Source organism: Stegostoma tigrinum, chromosome 2 (assembly GCF_030684315.1).
Source record: "Stegostoma tigrinum isolate sSteTig4 chromosome 2, sSteTig4.hap1, whole genome shotgun sequence".
In the NCBI taxonomy this organism is placed as follows: Eukaryota; Metazoa; Chordata; class Chondrichthyes; order Orectolobiformes; family Stegostomatidae; genus Stegostoma; species Stegostoma tigrinum.
In genome coordinates, this window is record NC_081355.1 from 154,292,890 (window position 1) to 154,318,634 (window position 25,745).

Genomic DNA, 25,745 nt, shown 5'->3' on the forward strand with positions numbered 1-25,745 from the left:
TAATTCGTGGGTTGAAGGGCTACAGGAAAGCGGAGTTGAGGCCGAGAAGAGATCAGCCACAATGGTATTGAATGGTGGAGCAGGCTCACGGGGCTGAATGGCCTACCCCTGCTCCTGGTTCTTATGATCTTACACTTTCCCTAGAGCAGAAGAGACTGAGAGGAGGGTGCGATGTGAGTGAGATGTATACACTGAGGAGGGGCAGGGTAGACAGGAAGAAATGTCTCCCCCGGGGACACGTGTCAATGACCAGGGGGACATTAACGAAGGGGCAGGAGGTTTAGAGGAGAAGGGAGGAATTTATTTTACAGCCTGAGAACTCACTGCCTATACTTGTGGAAGTGGTGTGTAGCTGTGCAGTTACAAAGCCAAGTGTTTGAAAATGGGATTAGAATAGTGAGGTGGTTGTGTTTGAAGGACGTTCTCCCCACGCGGTAGATCTCTACGATAATGTTTTTAGAGGGAATTAAACCTGCAGGGGCTGTGAGAATCGAATGGGAGAGTGGGACCAACTGAACTGCACAGAGTTGGGGGCAGTGCAGCACCAGACCCGATGGGCTGAATGGAGTTCTTCCAGACATCACAGGGATCTGACCTACCAACCAGCGACAGTTCAAGTCGGTGTCACATTGGAGAGTTTGATTCTGGGGAAGGGAAGCCAACAGGTGCAGATACAGTTATAACATTTCAAAGACATTTGGATAGGTTCATGAATCAGAAAGGTTTGGTGAGACATGGGCCAGGCAGGCGGAACTAGTTTACTTTAGGGACATGATCAGCATGGACTGGTTGGACCGAAGGGTCTGTTTCATTCTGTAAGGGTCTACAACCCTCTTGTGCTCTCTCTCTCTCTCTCTCTCTCTGTCATGCTATAAAAAACCCTCTGGACCTTCCGAGCTTCTATCAAACACCGACACCACCGACCCCCACCTCAACCCCATCACCCACCCTGTCCACACCCCCTCACAAAGACCTTCACTGAGGACGGGAGAGCCTCCCACTTCTCCAGGTCAATGGAGGAGAAACATGGAGAGAGAAAGAATGAGAGAGAAAGAATGGCCGCATGTCAGGCAGGGATCTGACAGTCTACCCATAAACAGTCCACATTTCTTACCTCCCCCCCGCAATTCCATAGCCCCAGCCCTTCTCCCCGCCTGCAGCTACTCTCTCTCCCCCCCCCCCACGGACCCCAGCCCCTGCTCCCTCTCCCCTCCTGTGCCAACCCCTGCTCCATCGCCACTCCTGCCCACTGCTCTCTTCCACCTCCCCCCGACAAACCCTTCTACCTACTGTCCCACAGCAGGTCGGTGATGTCCAGCTCCAGAGAAGGGATGATTTTCTCAAACATTTTGTAATTCTTCCCAAAGCGAGGCATCTGCACGATGAGACACGATGGAACCTGAGGGGTGGTGTGGGGAGGCAGGGAAGGTGACAGAGACAAGCTGTTAGAGTTATTGAGACAACCAGAACAGACAAACAGTCATTAAAACAAAACACACGATCCTGGACTTGATTAATAAAAGCAGCAGGGTACAGAAACATGGGATTCGTGCTAACCCTTTATAAACCACTGGTTATGTGGGAACAGCGGAGGCCATTCAGCCTGCTGTGCTGTTCAATTCGATCACGGCCAGTCTGTCCCTTATCTCCATCTACTGAACTGCGGCTCTTTAACCAGGAGTTTCGAATCTTGCTGAGAGGCAGCGTGTTGGAGGCGTTTGTCTTTGACCCATCAGAACACTTCACAAGAATACCAATTCAAAAGGGAAACAACACAGACACTGCATGGGAGCAGGATACTGACAGATTGGAAGAGACATTGTCCTAGAGAACACACCCATCAATAACCATAATGACTGACTCAAAACAGGTGAAACTGCGGGTGCTGTACATCAGGAACAAAAACAGAAGTTGCTGGAAAAGCTCAGCACCTCTGGAAAAAAAAATATCAGTTAAAGTTTCGGGTCCGGTGACCCTTCCACAGAGCACAGCTCACGGACCTGAAACGTTAACTTCCATTTTTTTTTCCTTCACAGATGTTGCCAGAGCTTTTCCAGCAACATCTGTTTTTGTAATGAATTACTGACCTACGTTTAAACTTTAAAAGGAGGCAGGTTACTCTGATTAGTCAGGTTATTACCAACCCCTAATTGGTTCTCAGGGAAATTCTTCACACGCTCAGGATTATGTAGCGAATGCTGTCCAAGCACAGAGTGACATTGAACATCACAAGTAAAGGACCTTGCTCTATCGCAAACAGGCAACTATAGGATTTGTTTGATATGGTCTGCCAGCATTAGGGATATGCAAACCCATCATCACACCAGTACAGGAATTCAGGTCCTACATTCCTCACTCACTGAGAGACACAGAATGCTGCTTGCTGATTTCTCATCTCGCGACATTGAGGGCAGGAGCTCAGTCGACTCACTTCATCTGAGAAATCTGAGGGCAGGACAGAACCCACTGAGATGTCTAAGGAAATGCAGCAAATAGGGTCAGGAGTAGGCCATTCAGCCCATCGAGTCTGCTCTGCCATTCAATATGATCATCCAACTCAATCCCCTGTTCCTGCTTTCTCCCCCAGACGGTTTAGCTCTAAGAATTACATTTAACTCGTTCTCTGTTCTGGGCTCAAATGCTTTCTGTGGCAGAGAATTCTACAGGCTCCCCACTACCTGGGTGAAGACATCTCTCCACATCTCAGCCCTTTATTCCTACTGCCGCTGCGGGTTCAAGGATAGAACATAGAACATAGAACATAGAACATAGAACATAGAACATAGAACATAGAACATAGAACATAGAACATAGAACATAGAACATAGAACATAGAACATAGAACAGTACAGCACAGAACAGGCCCTTCAGCCCACAATGTTGTGCCGACCATTGACCCTCATGTATGCACCCTCAAATTTCTGTGACCATATGCATGTCCAGCAGTCTCTTAAATGACCCCAATGACCTGGCTTCCACAACTGCTGCTGGCAACGCATTCCATGCTCTCACAACTCTCTGTGTAAAGAAACCGCCTCTGACATCCCCTCTATACTTTCCTCCAACCAGCTTAAAACTATGACCCCTCGTGTTAGCCATTTCTGCCCTGGGAAATAGTCTCCGGCTATCAACTCTATCTATGCCTCTCATTATCTTGTATACCTCAATTAGGTCCCCTCTCCTCCTCCTTTTCTCCAATGAAAAAAGTCCGAGCTCAGTCAACCTCTCTTCATAAGATAAGCCCTCCAGTCCAGGCAGCATCCTGGTAAACCTCCTCTGAACCCTCTCCAAAGCATCCACATCTTTCCTATAATAGGGTGACCAGAACTGGACGCAGTATTCCAAGTGCGGTCTAACCAAAGTTTTATAGAGCTGCAACAAGATCTCACGACTCTTAAACTCAATCCCCCTGCTAATGAAAGCCAAAACACCATATGCTTTCTTAACAACCCTGTCCACTTGGGTGGCCATTTTAAGGGATCTATGTATCTGCACACCAAGATCCCTCTGTTCCTCCACACTGCCAAGAATCCTATCCTTAATCCTGTACTCAGCTTTCAAATTCGACCTTCCAAAATGCATCACCTTGCATTTATCCAGGTTGAACTCCATCTGCCACCTCTCAGCCCATCTCTGCATCCTGTCAATGTCCCGCTGCAGCCTACAACTGCCCTCTATACTGTCAACAACACCTCCAACCTTTGTGTCGTCTGCAAACTTGCTGACCCATCCTTCAATCCCCTCATCCAAGTCATTAATAAAAATTACAAACAGTAATTACAAAATTACAGAAAGATGTGGATGCTTTGGAGAGGGTTCAGAGGAGGTTTACCAGGATGCTGCCTGGACTGGAGGGCTTATCTTATGAAGAGAGGTTGACTGAGCTCGGACTTTTTTCATTGGAGGCCCAAGGACAGAGCCCTGTGAAACACGACTCACCACTGACTTCCAGGCAGAATATTTTCCTTCTACTACCACTCACTGTCTTCTGTTGGCCAGCCAATTCTGTATCCAGACAGCTAAGATCCCCTGTATCCCATTCCTCCTGACCTTCTGAATGAGCCTACCATGGGGAACCTTAACAAATGCCTTGCTGAAGTCCATATACACCACATCCACAGCTCGACCCTCATCAACTTTTCTAGTCACATCCTCAAAGAACTCGATAAGGTTTGTGAGGCATGACCTGCCCCCCTCAAAGCCGTGTTGACTGCATTTAATCAAGCCATGCTCTTCCAGATGGTCATAAATCCTATCCCTCAGAATCCTTTCTAACACTTTGCAGACGACAGACGTGAGACTTACTGGTCTGTAATTGCCGGGGATTTCCCTATTTCCTTTCTTGAAGAGAGGAATTACATTTGCCCCTCTCCAGTCCTCAGGTACGACTCCAGTGGAGAGCGAGGATGCAAAGATCTTCGCAAGTGGCGAAGCAATTGCATTTCTCGTTTCCCAAAGCAGCGGAGGACAAATCTGGTCCGGGCCTGGCGACTTGTCAATCTTAATGTTTGACAAAATTTTCAGCACATCACCTTCTTCTATCTCTATCCATTCCAGCTGTACACCTGCTCTTCAAAGGTTTCATTCACTACAAAGTTCGTTTCTTTCATGAAGACAGAAGCAAAAAACTCATTTAGGGCTTCCCCTACCTCCTCAGACTCCACACACAAGTTCCCTATGCTATCCCTGATCGGCCCTACTCTTTCTTTAACCATTCTCTTATTAGTATTGTCAACCGTATTGTCCATGTATCAGAAATACACAAGAGGGAGGAAGTTGGGGATCAATCGTCTCACACACACGCACATGACCCAGCAAAAACTAGCGGAGATCCTACAAGGACACTGTCTCTACTGGGGAAACATGGTGATGAAACAGAACCCTGTTCAGCAAGGTGTAGCCAATCAGAGCCGACTTGCTGACCAGACCTCTTTCTTCCAGGGGGATAAATTGCTGCAATTGTTTAAACTCTGGCATTCTTGCGAAATGTCCTGACAGCTGCAAGACGAGGAGCTCTCAGACAAGCCTCTCCGTACACAAGTCTTTACATCCTGGACCAGCCCAGCCTCGACTGCTCTTTCTCAGGGCACGTTTCAGGAATTCTATTGCCAGCAGTGCAGACTGAGCTTCCTGACGTTGACGCTGGAACTGGGAGCTCAGTCCCCTTCTTCCTAGACTTGACACACCAGAGGGAATGTCTGACTAACCTGATTGAATACTTCTAAAAGCTTTTACACCTCAGTTCAATCAGACTCGCTCAGCAGAGCGCACAGAAGCACAACATTCTTCATTTTATCGGAGTCCGTTCGGAGAAGGTTCACTAAGATGATCCCTGGCATGGACAGACTGTCTAATGAGCAAAGGTAAAACAGGTTGGGACTTGACTCACTGGAGTTTAGAAGAATGAGAGGTGATCTCATTGAAACATATCAGATTCTAAAGGGGCTTGACAGGGTAAATGCCGAGGAGATGCTTGCCCCTTATGGGAGAGTCTAGGTCTCTCATGTTAAGGGAATTAAGGGGCACCAATTTATGACTGAGATGAGGAATTTCTTCTCTCAGAGGACTGATAGTCTTTGCCTCAGAGACTTGTTGGGGGTGGACACCTTAGGTACATTTAAGGCCAAGATAGATAGATTCTCGATCAGTTAGGGAGTCAAGGGTTACGGGAAAAATGCCAGAACGTGATGAATGTCGGACCAGCCATGATCCTATTGAATGGTAGAACAGAATCGAGGGGCCGAATGGCTTGCCCCTGTTTCTATTTCTTACGGTCTTGTGGACAGAGCCCAGCCTCGTAATTTAACCCTTTCAGGCCAGGCATGATCTCCTCAAAGAGGAGCCTCACCACCACTCACCTCAGCCAATTTGAGCTGGTTACTGTGGAAGGAATGTTCTACCAGTTGCTGTACTGTGGGAACAGTCAGGTCATCATCCTGGTCAATGAAGATCTGATGGCAGTAACACTCCTGATCCTTATGGCCTGCCGACCTGGGGGGAGTAAGCAGACACATCAGATCTCCACATGCACAGCAACATGCGGGGGGGGGGGGGGGGGGGGGTGGTAACACAGCTCAGTGCGCACCATCAACAAACTCACCAAGGTTCCTCAGACAGCACCTTCTAAACCCACTGTCACTTCCATCTAGAAGGGCAAGGACAGCAAATGCCTGGGGACACCACGCCCCGATGGGTCCTGTCCAAGCCACTCACCGTCCAGATTTGGAAATATATCACCATTCGTCGACGGTCGCTGGGTCAAAATCCTGGAATTCCCTCCCCAAGGGCATTGTGGGTCAACCTACAGCATGCGGAATCCAGCAGTTCAGGAAGGCAGCTCACCAGATGGCATTACTGCCAGGGTGGAGTACACGGTGATGGTGCCCACCAGAACCATCTGAGATCCTGCTTAGTGATGTCAGACCACATTACAATGTCTTGGGCAGAAGGGATGCTCAGCCTTGACAAACAGAGTAGGGTCATTATGTCTCACTTAACAGCTAGTTACATTACGCTGCAGGTACAGAGTCTTTTGTAAGACCTAGTCTGAACTTAAGAGGAGGCAAGCTTTGCTGTTAGTTACATAAACTCAGAACAGCAACAGGAATATTAGGCAACTCCTCCCACGATTAGTCCTGTACATCCTGATGGGTGGAGCCTCTCTCAAGATGACAGTTAACTCTTTCAGATATAAACTGTAGTACCAGTTTCTCCTGGGCAATAACAGCCAGGCATAAATGTTGGTCTGGCCCATAGTGCTGACACTAAAGCAGGAGCCGTGCAGGACAGGTCCTGCACACAATGCCCCACGCGCATGGAAAAACAATTTAAAGGGGCTGAGCATTGAAACAAATTGTCTAACTTCAAGGAGAATTTTTGAGGGAATGTCATTTGAGAGTGATGCTCCCACAGTGGGAGGGAGGTGTAAATTCTGCCCCATCTATATCCCAAGCACTGCCAGGGTTACCCCAAGGAACACAAATGGCCAATCCCAGAGCTTGGGCCAACGGGTCCTGGCCACTTGGCGATCAGGGTTGACCTCTGCATTTGCCAGTATAACCATGGTGATAGTGGGGATGTCCTGGGCTCTCAGGGTATCAGTTCCTTATCCCCTCCTCCTCAAAACAAATGAGATGAGGAGATTGTGGGAGGGGGCGAGAGAGAGAGAGAAAGAAACAAATGAGAGAGACAGAGAGAAGGTGATGAGAATGTGGGAGAGAGATTGATACAGAGAAAGAGTGATAGGGTAACGTGGGAGAGATAGAGAAAGGGTGATGAAGGGAATATGGGTGAGTGTGATGGAGAGAGAGGGTGAGACAGACTGAGTGAATGAGTGAGGAGGGAATTGAGAGATTGATGAGGGATGCGCGTGCGGGGGAGTATGCCAGCACGTGGTGGGGTGGGGGAAGTGTGCGAGCGCGCCAAGGGAGTTCACGGGGGGGTGCGCGAGGGCTGAGTGCGTGAGCGCGGGGTGGGGGGGGGGTGGGAGTGCATGAGCGCGCGGGGGGGGGGGGGGGGGGAGTGCTTGAGCGCACAGGGGTGAGGACAGAGCAAGCGCATGGGGGGGGGGGGGGGGGGGAGAATGAGGGGAGGTAGTGTGCGAGCGAGCGCAAGAGGGCGGGAGAGTGAGCCCGGGGTGGGGTGCGTGCAGGGGAGACAGTAACAGAGCCAGGCTCGGAGAAGGCTTTGATTCCACTGAAGGTGACTCACCTGAGTTTGAGTAATGGCTCCAGGCCGAGAACATGCTGCATGATCACATTGAGGAACTCCTCCGGGTCTAGGAAAGAGAAAGGGGGAAACACTTATTACAAGGACCATTTGCACCTCATTCCCTCTGCTGAGGGGGTTAACTCCTTTAGATTCCCTCCAGTGTGGAAACAGGCCCTTCGGCCCAACAAGTCCACAACGCCCCTTGAAGCATCCCACCCAGACCCCTCCCCCTATACCCACACACCCCTGAACACTACGGGCAATTTAGCATGGCCAATCCACCTAGCCTGCACATCTTTGGACAGTGGGAGGAAACCAGAGCACCCGGAGGAAACCCACGCAGACACAGGGAGAACGTCTGTGTGGAGTTTGCACAGTCACCCGAGGCTGGAATCGAACCCCGGTCCCTGGCGCTGTGAGGCTGCAGTGCTAACCACTGAGCCACCGTGCCACTCCTTGCTACATTGGATGGGGAGGGAAGACAGTCTCCCGACAGAGAGAGCTGGAGCCCAGAGCATGATGGTTGCTGGCTATTACCACATGGCTATCACATTTTGTACTTGCCAGTCAAAGATGGAGACAGTGGAGCAGTGGGGAGGCTGCAGCTATTTCACCTTCCCCAAAGCAACGCCACTGGGCCAAACAGCACCAGTCCCCTGTGAGCCATCGACTCTAAAAGCCCTTCGGAAACCAGAGCACAGCAATCGAGACGGGCACTTCAGAGCAGAGCTGAGGGTGTGCTGCATGTGTGTCAGAGGCACCTCCGTTCTGATGATAAACCCAGCTGATTGTGGGAGCTTGCCGCGCTCAAATTGGCCGCTGTGTTTCTGAAATTATAACTGTGACTACCTTCCAAAAGTACGCCACTTTTGTACAACCCATTGGAACTCTGAGGTTGTGGAAGGTTCAATGTATGCCTGCTGCCTCCCTCCTCCAGTAACATGCATGCACAGCGTAACAGATAGAGCTGGGTTTATTCCAGTTACTGACCTTTCTCCTCACTGGTAAATCCCGCACAGGAACCTCCTGCCGTCAGCTCCCTCCTCAGGTTCATTACCTTCTTACAGTCGACAAACCCGTCTCTGGTAGTGAGGGAGCGAGCGAGCGAGGGAGAGAGCGAGGGAGAGAGCGAGGGAGAGAGCGAGGGAGAGAGCGAGGGAGAGAGCGAGGGAGAGAGCGAGGGAGAGAGCGAGGGAGAGAGCGAGGGAGAGTGGATTAACTGAGCCATTTCCTGCACAATCACGAAACAATCGATGCACTGCAAAGGCCATTCAGCCCACTGTCACATCTGCACTGGCCCTCCAGTACCACTCCCCACTCCCCGCACCTTCTCCAATAATAATCCAATTCCCTCGAATTCTCCACCACACTCTCAGGTGGCACATTCCAGATCAGACGAAGATCTGGCCAGCACCAATGTGCACATTAATGGGAGAAGAAGAGAACAAAAGGGGCAGAATTACACATAATCTGACTCAGAGCTGGAGAAAGGTACCGAGAGAGAGAACATAGAATGTAGAACATGGAAGATGCACGAGTACAGCACAGGAACCGGCCCTTCGGCCCATGATGTTTTGCTGAATGCAGCACTAAATTAAAGTAATCTCTTCTGCCTGCCCTTTGTCCATATCCCTCCAGTGCATGAATATTCATGTACTATCGAAAAGTCACTTAATTGCCCATATCATATCTGTCTCCATCCCTGGCAGCACGGCCCTAGCACCTACTGCTCTGTGTAAAAAAACACTTGCCCCTCACATCTCCTTTGAACATTCCCCCTCTCACCTTAAATGCATGCCCCCTGTGTATTCGGCATATTAAGCCTGGGGAAAAAACATTCTGACTATCAACCCTATTTACTCATCTCAATTTTGTAGACTTCTACGAGCTCTCCCCACAGTCTCCGTCCCAAGAGAAAACAACCCGAATCCGTCCAGCCTCTGTTTAATAGCTCATACCCCCTAATCCAGGCAACATCCTGGTAAACCTCTTCTGCATCCTCTCTAAAACTTTCACCTCCTTCCTGTAATGTGGCAAGCAGAATCGGATGCAATAATCTGAATGTAGAGTAACCAAAGTCTTACAAAGCTGCACCATGATATCTTGTATTCTTGGCTCTTGTACTCAATTCCTCAACCAATAAAGGCAAGTATGCCATATGCCCTCTTTACCACCCTATCTGCTCATGTGGCTCCTTTCAGCGAGCAATGGACTTGAACCCCAAGATCCCTCTGTACATCAGTGCCACTCAGGGTCCAGTTCTCTGATGAAGGGTCCAGGCCCGAAATGTCAGCTTTTGTGCTCCTGAGATACTGCTTGGCCTGCTGTGTTCATCCAGCTTCACACTTTGTTATCTTGGATTCTCCAGCATCTGCAGATCCCATTATCACTCCTGCCATTAACTATATACTTTTCCTTAACACTTAATCTTCCAAGGTGCAGCACCTCACACTGTCCGGGATTAAACTCCACCTGCCTTTTCTATGCCCAAATCTGCAAGTGATCTATATCCTGCTGTATCCTTCGACCGCCTCCTGCATGATCAATAACTCCGCTGATCTTTGTAGTGTCTGCAAACTTACGAACTCACCCAACTACATTTTGACCCAAGTATATATCACAAACAGCAGAGGTTCCAGTACAGATCCCTGCGGGACGCCACTAGTTCATGGACGCCCATCCTAAAAACACCCTTCCACCACTACACTCTGTCTTCTATGGTCAAACCAATTCTGAATCCACACAGCCAAGTCACCATGGATCCCACACATCTTAATCTTCTGGACGAGCACCCCATGAAAGCCCACCTTGTTGAAAGCCTGACTAAAATCTACGCAGACAGCATCCACTGCCCAACCCTCACTGATCATCTTCGTCACCTCCTCGAAAATTTCAGTCAAGTTAGGAAGACATGACCTGTCCCGCACAAAGCCATGCTGACTGTCCCTAATTAGGCCATGTTTTCTCAAATGCACATAGATCCTATCCCCAAGGATTCTCTCCAATAGGTTCCCAACCACCAAAATGAGACTCACTGGTCTGTATTTTCTTGGGATTATCCCTATTTCCCTTCTTGGCCAGAGGAATGACGTTAGCTATTCGCCAGGCCTCAGTGAACAGACAGAGACATTCGAAGTCTCCAGCTAGCCCCAGCTCCTGCCCCCTGGCATGGCCTTGCACCTCCAGCTCTCTGACAGTGTCCTGCACTGCCCTCCTTCCTCCCCATGTACCCACCTGCGAAGTGGATTGACGATCTCCTCGCGAAGTATCCGCTGGATGTGTCTGCACTGGGGGTTGGTGGCCTTGTGAAGCATGGAATCCAGCACCAAGGTGCAGGAGAAGAGGCTGCAGGAACAATACACAGCCAGAGAATTACAGAATCCCGACACAGTATGGGAGCAGGCTTGTTCAGCCCGTCGCATCAACGCCGACCCTCAAACAGCAACCCACCCAGACCCACTGTCCCCTACTGTATCCCTGTAACCCTGCATTTCCCAAGGCTAATCCCACCCTCCAAAGAGCGAACATAGTCTTGGGTGAGAACACGGGTCCCAGGAGCTGTGAGGCAGCAGTGCTAACCAGTGAGCCACTGTGCCAGCCCCCCCCTCCCAACATCCTGCATCATTCTCCCAAGTCAGGGCAGATGGCACGAAGATATCACAGACAGAGGGTCTGGCCCCTGCATGTCTGTGATTTACACATGCTCCCCTGAAACTCCCCCGGCTCCACTGTGGAGATATTCCAACCATCCCATTTCACTTCCCTTGGGAATACCGTACCGAACAACACCTTGTGGGGCTCCAAACTCAGGTTGGCTCGAGCGTAAAGCAGAGGTAAAGATTTGCCATGACTGCGGCTCTGTTGTTTGGGGAGGCCAGATTCAGTTCGCAGGAGCAGGCCACTAACCAATACTGCTCCTATGCCTTGTAGAGGAGATGCCCCTTCCCATTCTCCAGGGAACACCTCACCACCTTCCCAGGAATCATGTCCGAGGCCAGGCTCTGGGGGCTTAGGCCCTAGCAGTTGGAGATTTAATGCTCCCATTTTGCCGCATCATTCCGGTGTGTCCCTTGTCCAGCCCCGGTTACCCTCCTGACTGGGAACCGTTACCCCCAGCACCGTCTCAGGTTCCACATCCCGTGTTCCCTTCCCACTCCCACCCACTCAGATTCCGAATCAGTGACACAACCAGAGCGAGGGTCCTCCCTACCTGAAGAGGGCGGTATCCATGTAGCAGGAATTGCAGTGTCCCTGAATCCCGCGCATCCGGCCCTCCAGGACGCGGACTGCCTCTCCATTCCTCGGGGGAGGGATAACGACGGGGACCACGTGGCTCTCCCGGTTCCCTGGGGGAATGGAAGGCTTCTGTTGTGTAACTCTTGGAGACTGTTTTCTGACAGGCTCTCCGACCCCGCGGACCAGGCTGCAGGAGTCAGCCTGCCTCTTCTTGAAGGCTTACAGCCCAGGAGGAGGCCATTCAGCCCATCCCGTTAGGCCTTCAGATCACAAGGCACTGATCCCATTTACTTGCCTCAAGTCTTTGGCATTGCAAGTAAATATCTAAATATTTTTTAAACGTTAGAAGTATTCCAATAGCGGCCTAACCAATGTCCTGTACAGCCTCCCAACACCTATACTGAATGCACTGACCAATAAAGGCAAGCATGCCAAACTCCTCCTTTCAAGAAATTATGAACCTGCACTCCAAGGTCTCTTTGTTCAGCGGTACACTCCAGGACCTTACCATTAAGTGCAAGTCCTGCCCTCATTTGCCTTTCCAAATGCATCACCTCACACTTATCTAAATTAAACTCCATCTGCCACTTCTCGGCCCATTGGCCCATCTGATCCCGTTGTACTCGGAGGTTACGTTTTTGCTGTCCACTACATGTCCAATTTTAGTGTCATCTACAAACTTACTCTGTATTCTGCCTATTTAGAATCCTATTTCCTTGTTCTTGGTTCATATCCCTAAAGGCAATGGCAATGCAAGTAAATACCTAAATATCCTTTAAACCTTAGAAGTGTTTCTGACTCAACCACCTTTTCAGGCAGCAACTTTCAGATTCTCACTATCCTCCAGATGAAAATATTTCTCCTCGACTCTCCTCATATCTCTTCCACCTCTTAGCTTAAGTTCAGCCTCCAAGCTATTGACACAGATACTAACGGAAAAATTGCCTTCCTATCCACTGTATCAATGCCTCTCACATTTTTATGCACCTATCAGGAGTAGATTAGCTCAGTTGGCTGGACAGCATGGGTCCAATTCCCACCATGGCTGAGGTCACGATGTAGTTCGCACCTTCTCAAACTAGTCCCCTACCTTTACCTTATCTATCTGCCTTGCTACAGTCAGGTATTGATGGATAAGCGCTGGTAGCATGTTCCAGGGTCCTGTTATTCATAATGTAATCTCCTGTCTTGTTAACCACCATCAAATGCATAACCTCATAACTTTTCCAGGGTGACATCCATTTGTCACACTGTTCTGCCGCCCTGACCCATTCCCCTCTGCAACTTATGGCTGTTTACCATGTTCTTGTTCATATATCCCCTACATCTAAGCCCATATCATTAGAATGTGGGAGCAGAAGTAGGTCACTCAGCCCGTTGAGTCTGCTCCACCATTCAATAAGACCATGGCCAATCTGATGACCCTCAACTCCACTTTCCTGCCTTTTGCCCAGAATCCTTAATTCCATGCCAGATTAAAAATGAACCTTGACTATACTCCATCTTCCTCGGACATCAGGGTGACCTGGATCGTCACCCTTGGTTACCTCCTACTGCTTAGTGGAGAGTGGAATGGGAAGGTGATGGGAGATATCAGTCAGGAATGTCTTACCGCTACGCTGCGGGTCTTGAGAGTTCTCTGGAGTGATGAGGAGAGACTGGAACCTGATATCAGGCTGGCAAGATTCCACTCGGACAAAGATCCCTCTTTTGGCAGCACAATGGAAATACTGGTGACCCTGCCAGGTCCCATCTGACAGCCCACGGTCTTCATCCTGTCAGAGACAGCCCAGTCAACCAACATCCACACCCCCCCCCAAACCCCAGTACCCATCCTCAACCCCTCACCCACTCCCACCCAGGTCCCACCTGACAGCCCAGGGTCTTCATCCTGTCACAGAGAGCCCAGTCAACCAACATCCACACCCCACCCAACCCCCTCACCCACTCCCTCCCAGGTCCCACCTGGCAGCCCATGGTCTTCATCCTGTCAGAGACAGCCCAGTCAGCTGATTTCCCGCACCCCCCATACGCATTCCCCACCACCTGAACCCCACTCCCACTCCCCACCCCCAGTCCAGCCCACACCTGATGCCCCATGGTCTTCATCCTGTCAGCGAGAGCCAACCCATACACACCACCTGCCCGTAACTCCCACCCAAGCTCCATCCCAACACACCGCACTGCCAACAGCTAGGGCCAGAATATGAAAGAACAGGGAAGGGAGAGAAGGTTGGCAGGGAGGAGGAGGGAGCGCGCACATGAGAGAAGGTGCGGGGATGGGTTGGCAGAAACGTGGAACTTTGCGATCGGCTGTGATCTTATTTACCAGCAGAAAAGCCGGGACGGGCTGAGTGGCCTATTCCTGATTGACGAGTTTGTCAATAGATGGAAAACCATGAGGAGGATGGCAGTAAGGAATAAATGTGGTTTTGAAAAGATGTCAAATCGAAGAGCTGGTGGAACTGTGAAACAAAGTTGTCGGAGATTATAAAACATGGGAGGTAATTCCAAACAGGGACACAGTCGCCATGGGATGTGCAAAGTGAAATCAAGAAGTGAGGAGCGTGGATTAAGAATGACCGTCGATAGGAATAAGGTAACGTGATAAGTTCAGCCCTGACTCAAGACACGGTATAAATGGGCAATTCCTGGGACATGTGTAACATCTACTTTTAGGTGATTATCCCCACCCAAAGTGTGAGATCCCACAGTGATTTAGAATAGAACTAATAAAAAAAAAGCTGAGTTGTCAAAACTTCACATCAGGACAATTTGCAAGAGTTCCAAATTTCAAGCAGTCTCAACAATTTATACCAGGAGGCGAAAAGGGGGCTGACTGGTCGGCAAGTCAATCCCGATGGACAAAACGTTTCAGCAACATTGCTCGCTCTGAGCCATATCGAAAATCAGTACATCCACTAGGTCAGACCTGCTCCTAATGAGGGGCCTGATAAACCTGCAGTCTGTCCTCAGTGTTAAACACCTGGGAGATGCAGGACAAACAGAAATACCACTGACATGCTCAGTGCATCTATGATGTGGATGATCCCGAGGCCTAGACAGACAGAAAGCAGTGACAGAAATGCCTGAAGCAAAGAGAAGTTAGACAATAACTTGACGGAGAAGAAAGATACAATGCATTAAACATTACAGCACGTGGTAAACTATCACGCACTTCTGTTGCTGTACTGTGTGTTATGTGATGTCTCCCCACTTGATGGCCCACAGTCTTAACCTTCATGAGGAGAACAAAAAAGACTACACGATCATGAGGACGTTGGACATAGACAATATCCCAGGGAGTGGGGAAGAGAGGTGAGTAAGCAAGACAGGGAGATACTTGAAGAGACGATGAGAAGCTCAGGCAGAAGGGGAGCTGTGAAGGAGGTTTACAGGAGAAGGGAGCAAAGACTGGCATGCTGGAGACAGTGACTCATTTCCACGTGAACTGGCCTAGCGCCAACTCTCTCCTTACCAGCTCGACGCCAGCAATTTCACCTGCCACCCCAGGGAGGTACCCCATCCACTGGATCACTCCAGTACTCAGAGCCCCTTTGCCCATGTTGATTTGAACGACAGAGTTAACTCCCAGGTAATGCTCTGGCCTTCTCCCTCCGTTTTCCAGGGGCTCTCGTTTCAGGCCCCCATCCACCACGAGCTCACCGTCTCTGGCTACACCGCAAGAAAACAGAAGAATCATCAACTCTCCAAGTCAGAGATCATGGGAACTGCAGATGCTGGAGAATTCGAGATAACAAAGTGTGGAGCTGGATGAACACAGCAGGCCAAGCAGCATCTTAGGAGCACAGGTCATCATCTCAAAGTAAGGGGTCACTTCAAACAGCGATGTGGAAGAATTTCTTCTCGCAGAGGGTAGTCGAGGTTGGGTCATTGGCTAAACTCAAGACTAAGATAGATTTTTAATCAGTAAGGGGAGTCAACGGTTACAAGCAAAAGGCAGGAAAGTGGAATTGAAGCTTATCAGAAGTTGCTGGAAAAGCTCAGCAGATCCGGTAGCATCCATGAAGGAAAACAAAAATCGGAGCTAGTGTTTCAGGTCCTTGAAGGGTCACCAAATCAGCTGATGCCCTCCCACTTTCAAGGGAGGGTCACTGGACCCAAAACATTGACTCTGACATTTTCTTCACAGATGCTGCCAGACCTGGCGATCTTTTCCAGCAACTCCTGTTTATGTTCCTGCTTTACAGCATCCGCAGCTCTTTCGGTTTTTATTGAGGATTATCAGGTCAGCCATCTTATTGAATGGTGGAGCAGATTCGATGGGCTGAATGGCCTACTTGTGCCCTACATTTCACTGGATGCCCACATTCAGGGAACACCGGGCACACACTGTCCGCGACATAGACCACATCAACTCCCCAGGTCAACTTGGGGCACTGGGGGTGGGCTACGTGGGCCAGATTTTTGACTCTCTCCTACCCCACCCCAAACCGTCAGCCATCCACCCTCTCTGACCCAACCCCTCTCCACTCATTGAGACTCACAGGCACTGGGGTACATACTGCCGGCAGGTCGGAGCAAGTCTTCTCTTATGACAGAAGAAAGTGGCACCTTCACACACATCTTCAGTTCCTCTCCCTTTGCCTGGTCCTGTGACAGAATGAGACAACCCTCAGACACGGCCTCCAGACGCTAGACAGCGCTCTCTCACTTCAGCAAACCCAAAACGGTGGGGGAAATACCCAAAGGGGGAATGCAACGGTCTGCAATTAGCCCCTACGACAGGTGTGAGGAAAATCAGCACCGCCATCTCCCACAGCTGGAGGTTCAGACAACGGTGGCAGGAATATTTGCCGAGACAGAGTTGTCACAGTCCGGGAAAGGAATAAACGGGATCTCGGTTTATCGCTGCTAAAAGATGGCTTCTCCTACAGCTCTGATACCACACTGTGGGACTGTTATCTAGGTTCCAGGGGTCCTGCAGTGGGATCTAAACTCACCACTTTGAGTCACGGCAACTGGGCTAACCAAAACTGGGAGGGCAAGGGTACGAGGCAGTCAGTGACCAGCTGATCCCCTTCCCTCCCCTCCCTCAGGTGGAGTTCAGACATCACTGGGGCAAGGAACGAATGTGGAAGGACCTGCAATTTACACAACACATCCCGGCAAGCGCCGTCTATTTCATCAGAGTCTCCGGGACAATTCCAGGATTCATTATTCCCAGGCAGTGCGGGATAGTCCCTCGTCTTTATGAAATAATTCCCAGTCACTTGCAGCAGCCTGGCTAATGGTGGCGAGTTCACATCAACAATCACCCAGGACACCTTGACGCGGGCTCTTGAGAGACCGTTGCCACGGTTCCCAAGGTGGGAAGGACCCACTCACCGGCTTAAAGTTGACCATCACAGTTGAGTCTTCATTGATGACATCGATCACCAACCCCCTTTCCATCCCCTCCTCCAGGTAAACAGCCACTCGGTCGCCAGTGCTGACTGGGCGATCCCTCAGCGGATCTTCCATCTTCCCATCTCCCACACCAATGCACTTCCCCGCTTCTTCAATGCTCCAGCACCGCCTGACCTTGTGGAACGGCACAAAGATGCCGTGGCCTCTCTCGCACTGGAAATACTGCTTCTTGTTAAACGTTCCGTCATTTTTCCCATCTTCTTCCAGCTCCACCTGCCTCTGGAGGAGAGAGGACGCAAAAATGGTGAGAAGTGAGGGATGGGAAGAGAGGGGAAGGGATTGGGCGTGCGGGGTAGGAATGGGCAGGAGCAAGGAATGGAAATAGTGAGTGGGCAGATGGAAGGTTTAAAATCTTTAAAACTCCGGGTTTGATTCTGTAGCCGGTGTGTAAGGGAAATGGAGCCAACTCCAGGAGTCTGTCAAATGCTGGCTCCTCTTCCCTTCAGTCGAAGGGTTTAGCATGGGCTAAATGGAGAACATTGGATATCTGGATTTGGGATACATTCCAGAATCTAATAGAGGGGTTCAGTGAGGTGGGAGGCTGATATACATGGAACAAATACACAGGAGTGATTTCCAAACTGAAATCTAATCATGGGGATTGGAGTGATTTATATACTGGGAGTGAGTTAAAGACTTGAGACGGACGCTTTATATAAAATAACAGATACCTTGCTAATAAGTACCGTAAGATATAGGAGGAGAATTGGCCATTCAACCTATCGACTCTGATCTGCCATTCAATCATGGCTGATATGCTTCTCAACCCCATGGTCCTCACAACCCTTGATCCCCTGACTAATAAAAGGGCCTATCTCTGCCTCAAAGACACTCAGTCAATAGGTCTCCACAGCGCTCTGCAGCAAGGAGGTCCACACATTCAACAGCCTCTGCCTGAAGAAATTCCTCCTCATCTCAGTTCTAAAGGGTCACTCCCCCACCCTGAGGCCGTATCTTTGGGTCATAATCTTTCCTGCTGGTGGAAACATCTTCTCCACATCCTGTCTATCTGCACCTCTCAGCATTCTGTATGTTTCAATGTGAAATCCCCCGCCAACCCCGTCATCCAGCCTGTCCCTCCAGCCCTCTTTGTATCATCCACACTCTTAGCAACAACGCCTTCAGTTCCTTTGTCCAGTTCATTAATGTGTAAATGCAAAGAGTTGTGGTTCTAACACCAATCCCTGTGGAATTCCGCTGATCACTGACTGCTATCCGAAAAAGACATCATAATTCCTACTCTCAACAATGGATTCTAAAATCTTACCAACAACCAAGCTCAGGCTAACCAACCTATCATTTTCTGTGATAATAAAATGTGAGGCTGGATGAACACAGCAGGCCAAGCAGCATCTCAGGAGCACAAAAGCTGACGTTTCGGGCCTAGACCCTTCATCAGATAGGGGGATGGGGAGAGGGAGCTGGAATAAATAGGGAGAGAGGGGGAGGCGGACCGAAGATGGAGAGTAAAGAAGATAGGTGGAGAGAGTATAGGTGGGGAGGTAGGGAGGGGATAGGTCAGTCCAGGGAAGAGCAGTTTCAAGGCCGAAGAGATTACAAGAGAGTTGCAATGGGAGAGAGATTCCCTGAGGTTGGTCCGGAGGGAGGAGGGTAGCTTCTTCAGGTTAGGCATCCCTGGAAGAGGCTTCGCAGTGAGGTTAAAATAGTATCAGAGATAATGGGAACTGCAGATGCTGGAGAATTCCAAGATAATAAAATGTGAGGCTGGATGAACACAGCAGGCAAGCAGCATCTCAGGAGCACAAAAGCTGACGTTTCGGGCCTAGACCCTTCATCAGAGAGGGGGATGGGGAGAGGGAGCTGGAATAAATAGGGAGAGAGGGGGAGGCGGACCGAAGATGGAGAGTAAAGAAGATAGGTGGAGAGAGTATAGGTGGGGAGGTAGGGAGGGGATAGGTCAGTCCAGGGAAGAGCAGTTTCAAGGCCGAAGAGATTACAAGAGAGTTGCAATGGGAGAGAGATTCCCTGAGGTTGGTCCGGAGGGAGGAGGGTAACTTCTTCAGGTTACAGCTATTTTTAAATTATCCACTGCTGCCTTTTAAAAGCTTTCCAATCCTCTGGCTTCACCACATATTATTATTTTTAGGAGACCTAGGGTTATACAGCATGGAAACAGACCCTTTGGTCCAACTCGTCCATGCCAATCAGATATCCTAAATTAATCCAGTCCTGTTCACCAGCATTTGGCCCATATCCCTCTAAACCCTTCCTTTTCATGTACCCATTCAGATACCTTATAAACGTTGTCATTGTACCAGCCTCCACCACTTCCTCTGGCAGCTCATTCCATACACGCACCACCCTCTGTGTGAAAAAGCTGCTCCTTAGGTCCCTTTTAAATCTTTTTCCTCTCACCTTAAACTTATGCCCCTCTAGTTTTGGATTCCCGCACCCTCGGAAAAAGATGTTGTCTACTCTCCCCATCCATGCCCCTCATGATTTTATAAACCTCTAAAAAGGGACACCCCTCAGCCTCCAACACTCCTGGGAAAATAGCCTCTCCCTGTAGTTCAAAGTCTTCAACCTAGTTATAAATCTTTTCTGAACACTTTCACATTTAACAACATCTTTCCTATAGGAAGGAGACCAGACTTGAACAGTGTTCCAAAAGTGACCTAACCAATGTCCTGTACAGCCATAACATGACCTCCCAACTCCTGTATTCAGTGCACTGACCAATAAAGAGAAGTGTACCAAATGCCTTTTTCACTACCCTGTCTACCTGTAACTCTACTTCCAAGGAACTATGAACCTGCTCCTCAAAGTCTCTTTGCTGGGCAACACTCCCCACGTCCCCACCATTAAGTGTATAAGTCCTGCCCTGGTTTGCCTTTCCGAAATGCATCACCTCACATTTACTAAATTAAACACCATCAGCCACTCCTTGGCTCAATGGCCATCTGACCTAGAACAAAGAACAAAGAAAATTACAGCACAGGAACAGGCCCTTCGGCCCTCCAAGCCTGCGCAGATTGAGATCCTCTGTCTAACCTGTCATCTATTTTCTAACGGACTGTGTCCATTTGCTCCCTGCCCATCCATGTACCTGTCCAAATACATCTTAAAAGACGCTAACGTGTCTGTGTCTACCACCTCCGCTGGCAACGCGTTCCAGGTGCCCACCACCCTCTGTGTAAAGAACTTTCCACTCATATCTCCCTCAAACTTTCCTCGACTCACTTTGAACTCATGACCCCTAGTAATTGAGTCCCCCACTCTGGGGGGGGGGGGAATGATTTTTGCTATCCACCCTGTCTATATCCCTCATGATTTTGTAGACCTCAATCAGGTCCCCCCTCAATCTCCGTCTTTCTAATGAAAATAATCCTAATCTACTCAACCTCTCTTCATAGCTAGCACCCTCCATACCAGCCAACATCCTGGTGAACCTCCTCTGCACACACTCCAAAGCATCCACATCCTTTTGGTAATGTGGCAACCAGAACTGCACACAGTCCTCCAAATGTGGCTGAACCAAAGTCCTATACAACTGCAACATGACCTGCCAACTCTTGTACTCAATACCCCGCCCAATGAAGGAAAGCATGCCATATGCCTTCTTGACCACCCTATTGACCTGCGTTGTCACCTTCAGGGAACAATGGACCTGAACACCCAGATCTCTCTGTTCATCAATTTTCCCTAGGACTTTTCCATTTACTGTATAGTTCGCTCTTGAATTTGATCTTCCAAAATGTATCACCTCACATTTGCCCGGATTGAACACCATCTGCCATTTATCTGCCCAACTCTCCAGTCTATCTATATTCTGCTGTAATCGCTGACAGTCCCCTTCACTATCAGCTACTCCACCAATCTTAGTGTCATCAGCAAACTTGCTGATCAGACCACCTACACCTTCCTCCAAATCATTTACATATATCACAAACAACAGTGGTCCCAGCACAGATCCCTGTGGAACATCACTGGTTACAGGTCTCCAATTTGAGAAACCGCCTTCCACTACTGCTCTCTGTCTCCTGTTGCCCAGCCAGTTTTTTATCCATCTAGGTAGCACACCCTGGACTCCATGTGACTTCAGTTTCTCCATCAGCCTGCCATGGGGAACATTATTAAACGCCTTACTGAAGTCCATGTATATGACATCTACAGCCTTTCCTTCATCTATCAACCTTGTCACATCCTCAAAGAGTTCTATTAAGTTGGTAAGACATGACCTTCCCTGCACAAAACCATGTTGCCTATCACTGATAAGCCCATTTTCTTCCAGATGGGAATAGATCCTATCCCTCAGCATCCTCCCCACAACTGACATCAGGCTCACAGTTCGATAATTACCTGGATTATCCCTGCCACCCTTCTTAAACAAGGGGACAACATTAGCAAGTCACCAGTCCTCTGGGACCTCACCCATGTTTAAGGATGCTGCAAAGATAGGTTCCATTGTATTCAGAGATAGCGTTCTTCACTGCGCACAATCTAATTGAGGGTTCTGGGTAGTTTATATAAGGAATAACAGATACCTGGGACAGAGTTACAGGCTGGAATCTAACCAAGGCGTTCTGAACATAGCTGCACCTTCAATGAAGCCTACCTGCAACTTAATTCCAAAGAACGTTCCAGAAAGCTTCGGGCTGTCGCATATGTTTCCGATGTAAGCGACGACTCCAGGCAGCGACTGGGATTTGTAGTCGACGATGACAGGATCCGAGATTTGGAGCAGCTGTGCTTTTGCAAGAGTTGCCTCTTCCAGGTAGAGGTCTAAGCGCTGGGCAGAGGGACTGACAGCCTGCAGAAATCGTGCCTCCTGCTCACTCAGCTCACGCAGGCTGGCCAGCTCCAGGATAGGGTACACTTCTGCCTCCACCAGATGAAACTTCATTCTGCGGCTTGGCCCCTGAGCCTCGCTCTGCAGGAAGTCAGCCTCAGCAACAATGGCGATGTTGCCAGCGGGAAAGACACGGTTCTGAATGGACAGGTCCTCCATCAAGATGAAATAGCGGTATTTTGTCTCTTTCTTACTAGACAGGGGCATCATTTCCACCAACTCCCTGGAGAATGAGGAGGAAACAGAGGAGAAATTACAAAACTGTCACAGCATTCTGCCCATAACATCTACCTTGGCTTCTCCACACAACCAATTCACCAAGTGTCTTTCTCCTGCCTTCTCCCTAACACTCTGCGCATTCTTCCTTTTTAAATAATAATGATATTCTGAAGGGAGGTAGACATCAAGTGAAACTGCCTCCTCCACATTATCAGGCTGTGCAGTCCAGGCCCCAACTACTTGCTACATGAAAATGTTTCCCCTCAGAGTCATACAGCATAGAAACACAGCCATCGCTCCAACCAGTCCATGCTGAACATGATCCCAAACTAATCTAATCCCATTGGCCTGCTCCTGGCCATTATCCCTCCAAATCTTTCCTATTCATTTACTTATCCAAATGTCTTTTAAACATTGTAATTGCATCCACACCCTCATTTTGCTGCCTATTTTTGAAGCCACGCTGTCTCATCCTCAACTTCTCCATGAGTCTCTCCCTATCTACTTTGCCATGCCCCCTCTGACCTCTCTTCTCCAAGGACATCGGTCCTAACATCACCAACTGACCTTCATGGCTGATGTTCCTCATGTCTGACACCATTCTCATCACCATTTCTGTACTTGCTCTCAACATCCTTCTTCACTCAGAAGTGGGCACGATACTCCAGCTAAGGTCTGACAAGCATCTAGTACAACATCAGCTCCTTGCTCTTGTACTCAATGGTCCTACGAATAAAGCCGAGGGAGCTGTATACTTTATTCACTGCCGCCTTAAATGACTTATGCACATATACACCCCTGTCCCTCTGCTTCCTCACTTTATATTGTACAATCTCTCCTTCGTCTTCCTAACATCTAATTAACATCCTAGGGGTTACCTAGAAACTGAACTAGACTCAGCATATAAACACGATGGCTACAAACACATGTCAGAGGCTAGGAATACCACGAGTAACTCACCTCCTCTCTCCTCAAATCCTGTTTACCATCTACAAGGCACAAGTCAGGAGTGTGATGGAATACTCCCCACTTGCCTGGATGGGTGCAGCCCCAACAACACAAGGAAGTTGGCACCATCCAGGACAAAGCAGCCGCTTGATTGGCACCACATCCACAAGCATCCACTCCCTCCACCACCGACGCTCAGTAACAGCAGTGTGTACTAGCTACAAGATGCACTGCAGAAATTCACCAAAGATCCTCAGACAGCACCTTCCCAACCCATATCCATCTGGAAGGACATATCACCTTCCTTAACTGTCACAGTCAAAATCCTGGAATTCCCTCTCTTACGGCATCGTGGGTCAACCCACAGCAGGTGGGCTGCAGTGGTGCAAGAAGGCAGCTCACCCCTACCTTCTCAAGGGCCAACTAGGGACAGGCAATAAATGCTGGCTCAGCCAGTGACAGTCATACCCCACAAGTGATTTTTTGAATAACCTGAATGGCGGAGAACACCGCAGGAGCCAAGTGACCCACTTTCCATTTCTGATGTTCTAATGTTCAGTCCCAGTGTCTACTGCTCTAATGTCGATTTGTCTCTCTCCTCTCCCTCTCAGTATCTGTCTCTAATCTCACAGACACAGACACAGACACAGACACAGACACGTCACCCTCAGCCTGGCTGACAGTCGGAAACATTCACCCTGGATGGTTCACATGGCCAACAGCCTGAGCAGATAGATTTTCCGGGTGTTGAAGAAGCCTTACTTTTGAAGAACACGCCTGTGAAAGTTATCAAGGACCAGATCAAAGCCCCTCAAAATATATTAAGCAGATAGCCTAGACCCAAACCGTTTCCTATTTTAAACGTAAGTGCTAGGCATTACATTCCAGATGCAATTCAACTCAAACTACCAGAATTGAAGCAAAACACACTTTACTTATAAATTATAGTTAAAATACACAACAAAAGAAAGACCAATCGGAATCACTTAACTCAGTTGGAAAACTAAACTGAATTATAGATTACTTAACTACTAAACACTAACTGTTCTGCTATAGTAACATCCTGTAAACACACCCTTGGCAAAGACAAATTCAGTAAAATAGATGGCCCCACAGACAATTCTCCAGTCCAGGGGGGAAAGCATCAACAGAAATCTCAGAGAGTATGTCGCAGGGAGAGACGGACTGCAGCTTCAAGACACCAGCAGCAACTGCTACTGAAAAGCTAAAGCTACAAATCTGGTTGTGCAGGAGCTTGACCTCACCTACTCAGGCTGCTTCGATTGTCCCAACATTAAAAAAACACCCCTAGGCCTCACAAGCTGTTTATTGTTTGGGATTTCAATAGATCGCTTGTCACCTCTCACCTAAAACCATTCTTTTTTAAAAAAAAAGGACAAAATACATCTCTTAAAGATATAGTACTATCTCAAAGTCAACACAGAAGAATGTTCCTGTTCAGAAGGCTATGTACTGGTGACTCGTGATTAGAAATCACACAGATATACATTTTGGTTCTTGCTCTCGAGTGGCATGTCACACACACATCTGCCGGCTGGGAATCACTTTGGGACATCCCAAGGTTCTGAAAGGAGCAGTCAATTGTACACAGCAAGATCTCACTGCAATCTTATGATAACAAGGTGATCTGTGGTAAGAGTCTGTTTTGGGGAGTCTTGTGGTGCAGTGGTAGTGCCAGTACCCCTCAGGCATAGGGGATCTGGGTTCAAGCCCCAACTGCTTCAGATGCATATAATAACATCCCTGAACGGGTTGATGAGAAAATATCCTTTTTTAAAAAGGAAGTCTCCCTGAATAACTTACCTCCCTTAAGCCTCTTATTAAGACCATGCTCATAGTCACCCGCCCCACTCTGTGTTTCTGGCTGGGTGTGAATATCATTCACAGATAATCGCTCCTGCAAAGCAGCTTTTGACATTTTCCTCTATTAAAAAGGTATTACATAAACATAGGCGCTTGCTGTAGCTGCACTGAGCCACCTATAAACAGTTAATGCTTCCAGAGTGTTAGCCAGTTGTAAAAAAAACAAAATGCTGAGACAGTACTAGAGCTCAATCAGCGTCACAGAGACGTTTAGTGGTTCAGGGTGGGAGCCTCTCCAGTTGAACATTCTGCGTCTGTCTCACTGTGATGTGGTGATACTGATCTAAACTGTAACAGCATGTTGGGGGCTGCCAAATAGTCTGGAATGGCCAGAGACCAGGCAAGGATCAGAGCAATGAACCTACTCCGACAGAAACAAACATTATTAGAGTGAGATAATACGAACTGCAGATGCTGGAGAATCTGAGATAACAAGGTGTGGAGCTGGATGAACACAGCAGGCCAAGCAGCATCAGAGGTGCAGGAAGGCTGACGTTTCGGGCCCAGA

At 48.9% G+C, this 25,745-nt stretch overlaps 1 protein-coding gene across 3 annotated transcripts in view; it reads right to left on the reverse strand.

Annotated features, from left to right (window-relative positions):
- cyldl (cylindromatosis (turban tumor syndrome), like) overlaps positions 1-25,745 on the reverse strand; it is a 38,372-nt gene that overhangs the window by 8,992 nt on the left and 3,635 nt on the right. The window contains exons 2-12 of one of the 3 annotated variants that reach the window (XM_048548016.2): positions 21,953-22,409; positions 17,296-17,595; positions 16,473-16,560; positions 15,425-15,621; positions 13,559-13,721; positions 11,921-12,056; positions 10,945-11,055; positions 8,701-8,792; positions 7,711-7,777; positions 5,859-5,991; positions 1,291-1,399 (exon numbers count right to left, since the gene is read on the reverse strand). In XM_048548016.2, coding sequence (XP_048403973.1) covers positions 1,291-1,399; positions 5,859-5,991; positions 7,711-7,777; positions 8,701-8,792; positions 10,945-11,055; positions 11,921-12,056; positions 13,559-13,721; positions 15,425-15,621; positions 16,473-16,560; positions 17,296-17,595; positions 21,953-22,396 — 1,840 coding nt within the window. In that variant the 5' untranslated portion in view covers positions 22,397-22,409. Of the gene's footprint in view, positions 1-1,290; positions 1,400-5,858; positions 5,992-7,710; positions 7,778-8,700; positions 8,793-10,944; positions 11,056-11,920; positions 12,057-13,558; positions 13,722-15,424; positions 15,622-16,454; positions 16,561-17,295; positions 17,596-21,952; positions 22,410-25,745 lie in introns of all 3 variants that reach the window. The other 2 variants (XM_048548006.2, XM_048548023.2) reach the window with 2 other exon arrangements.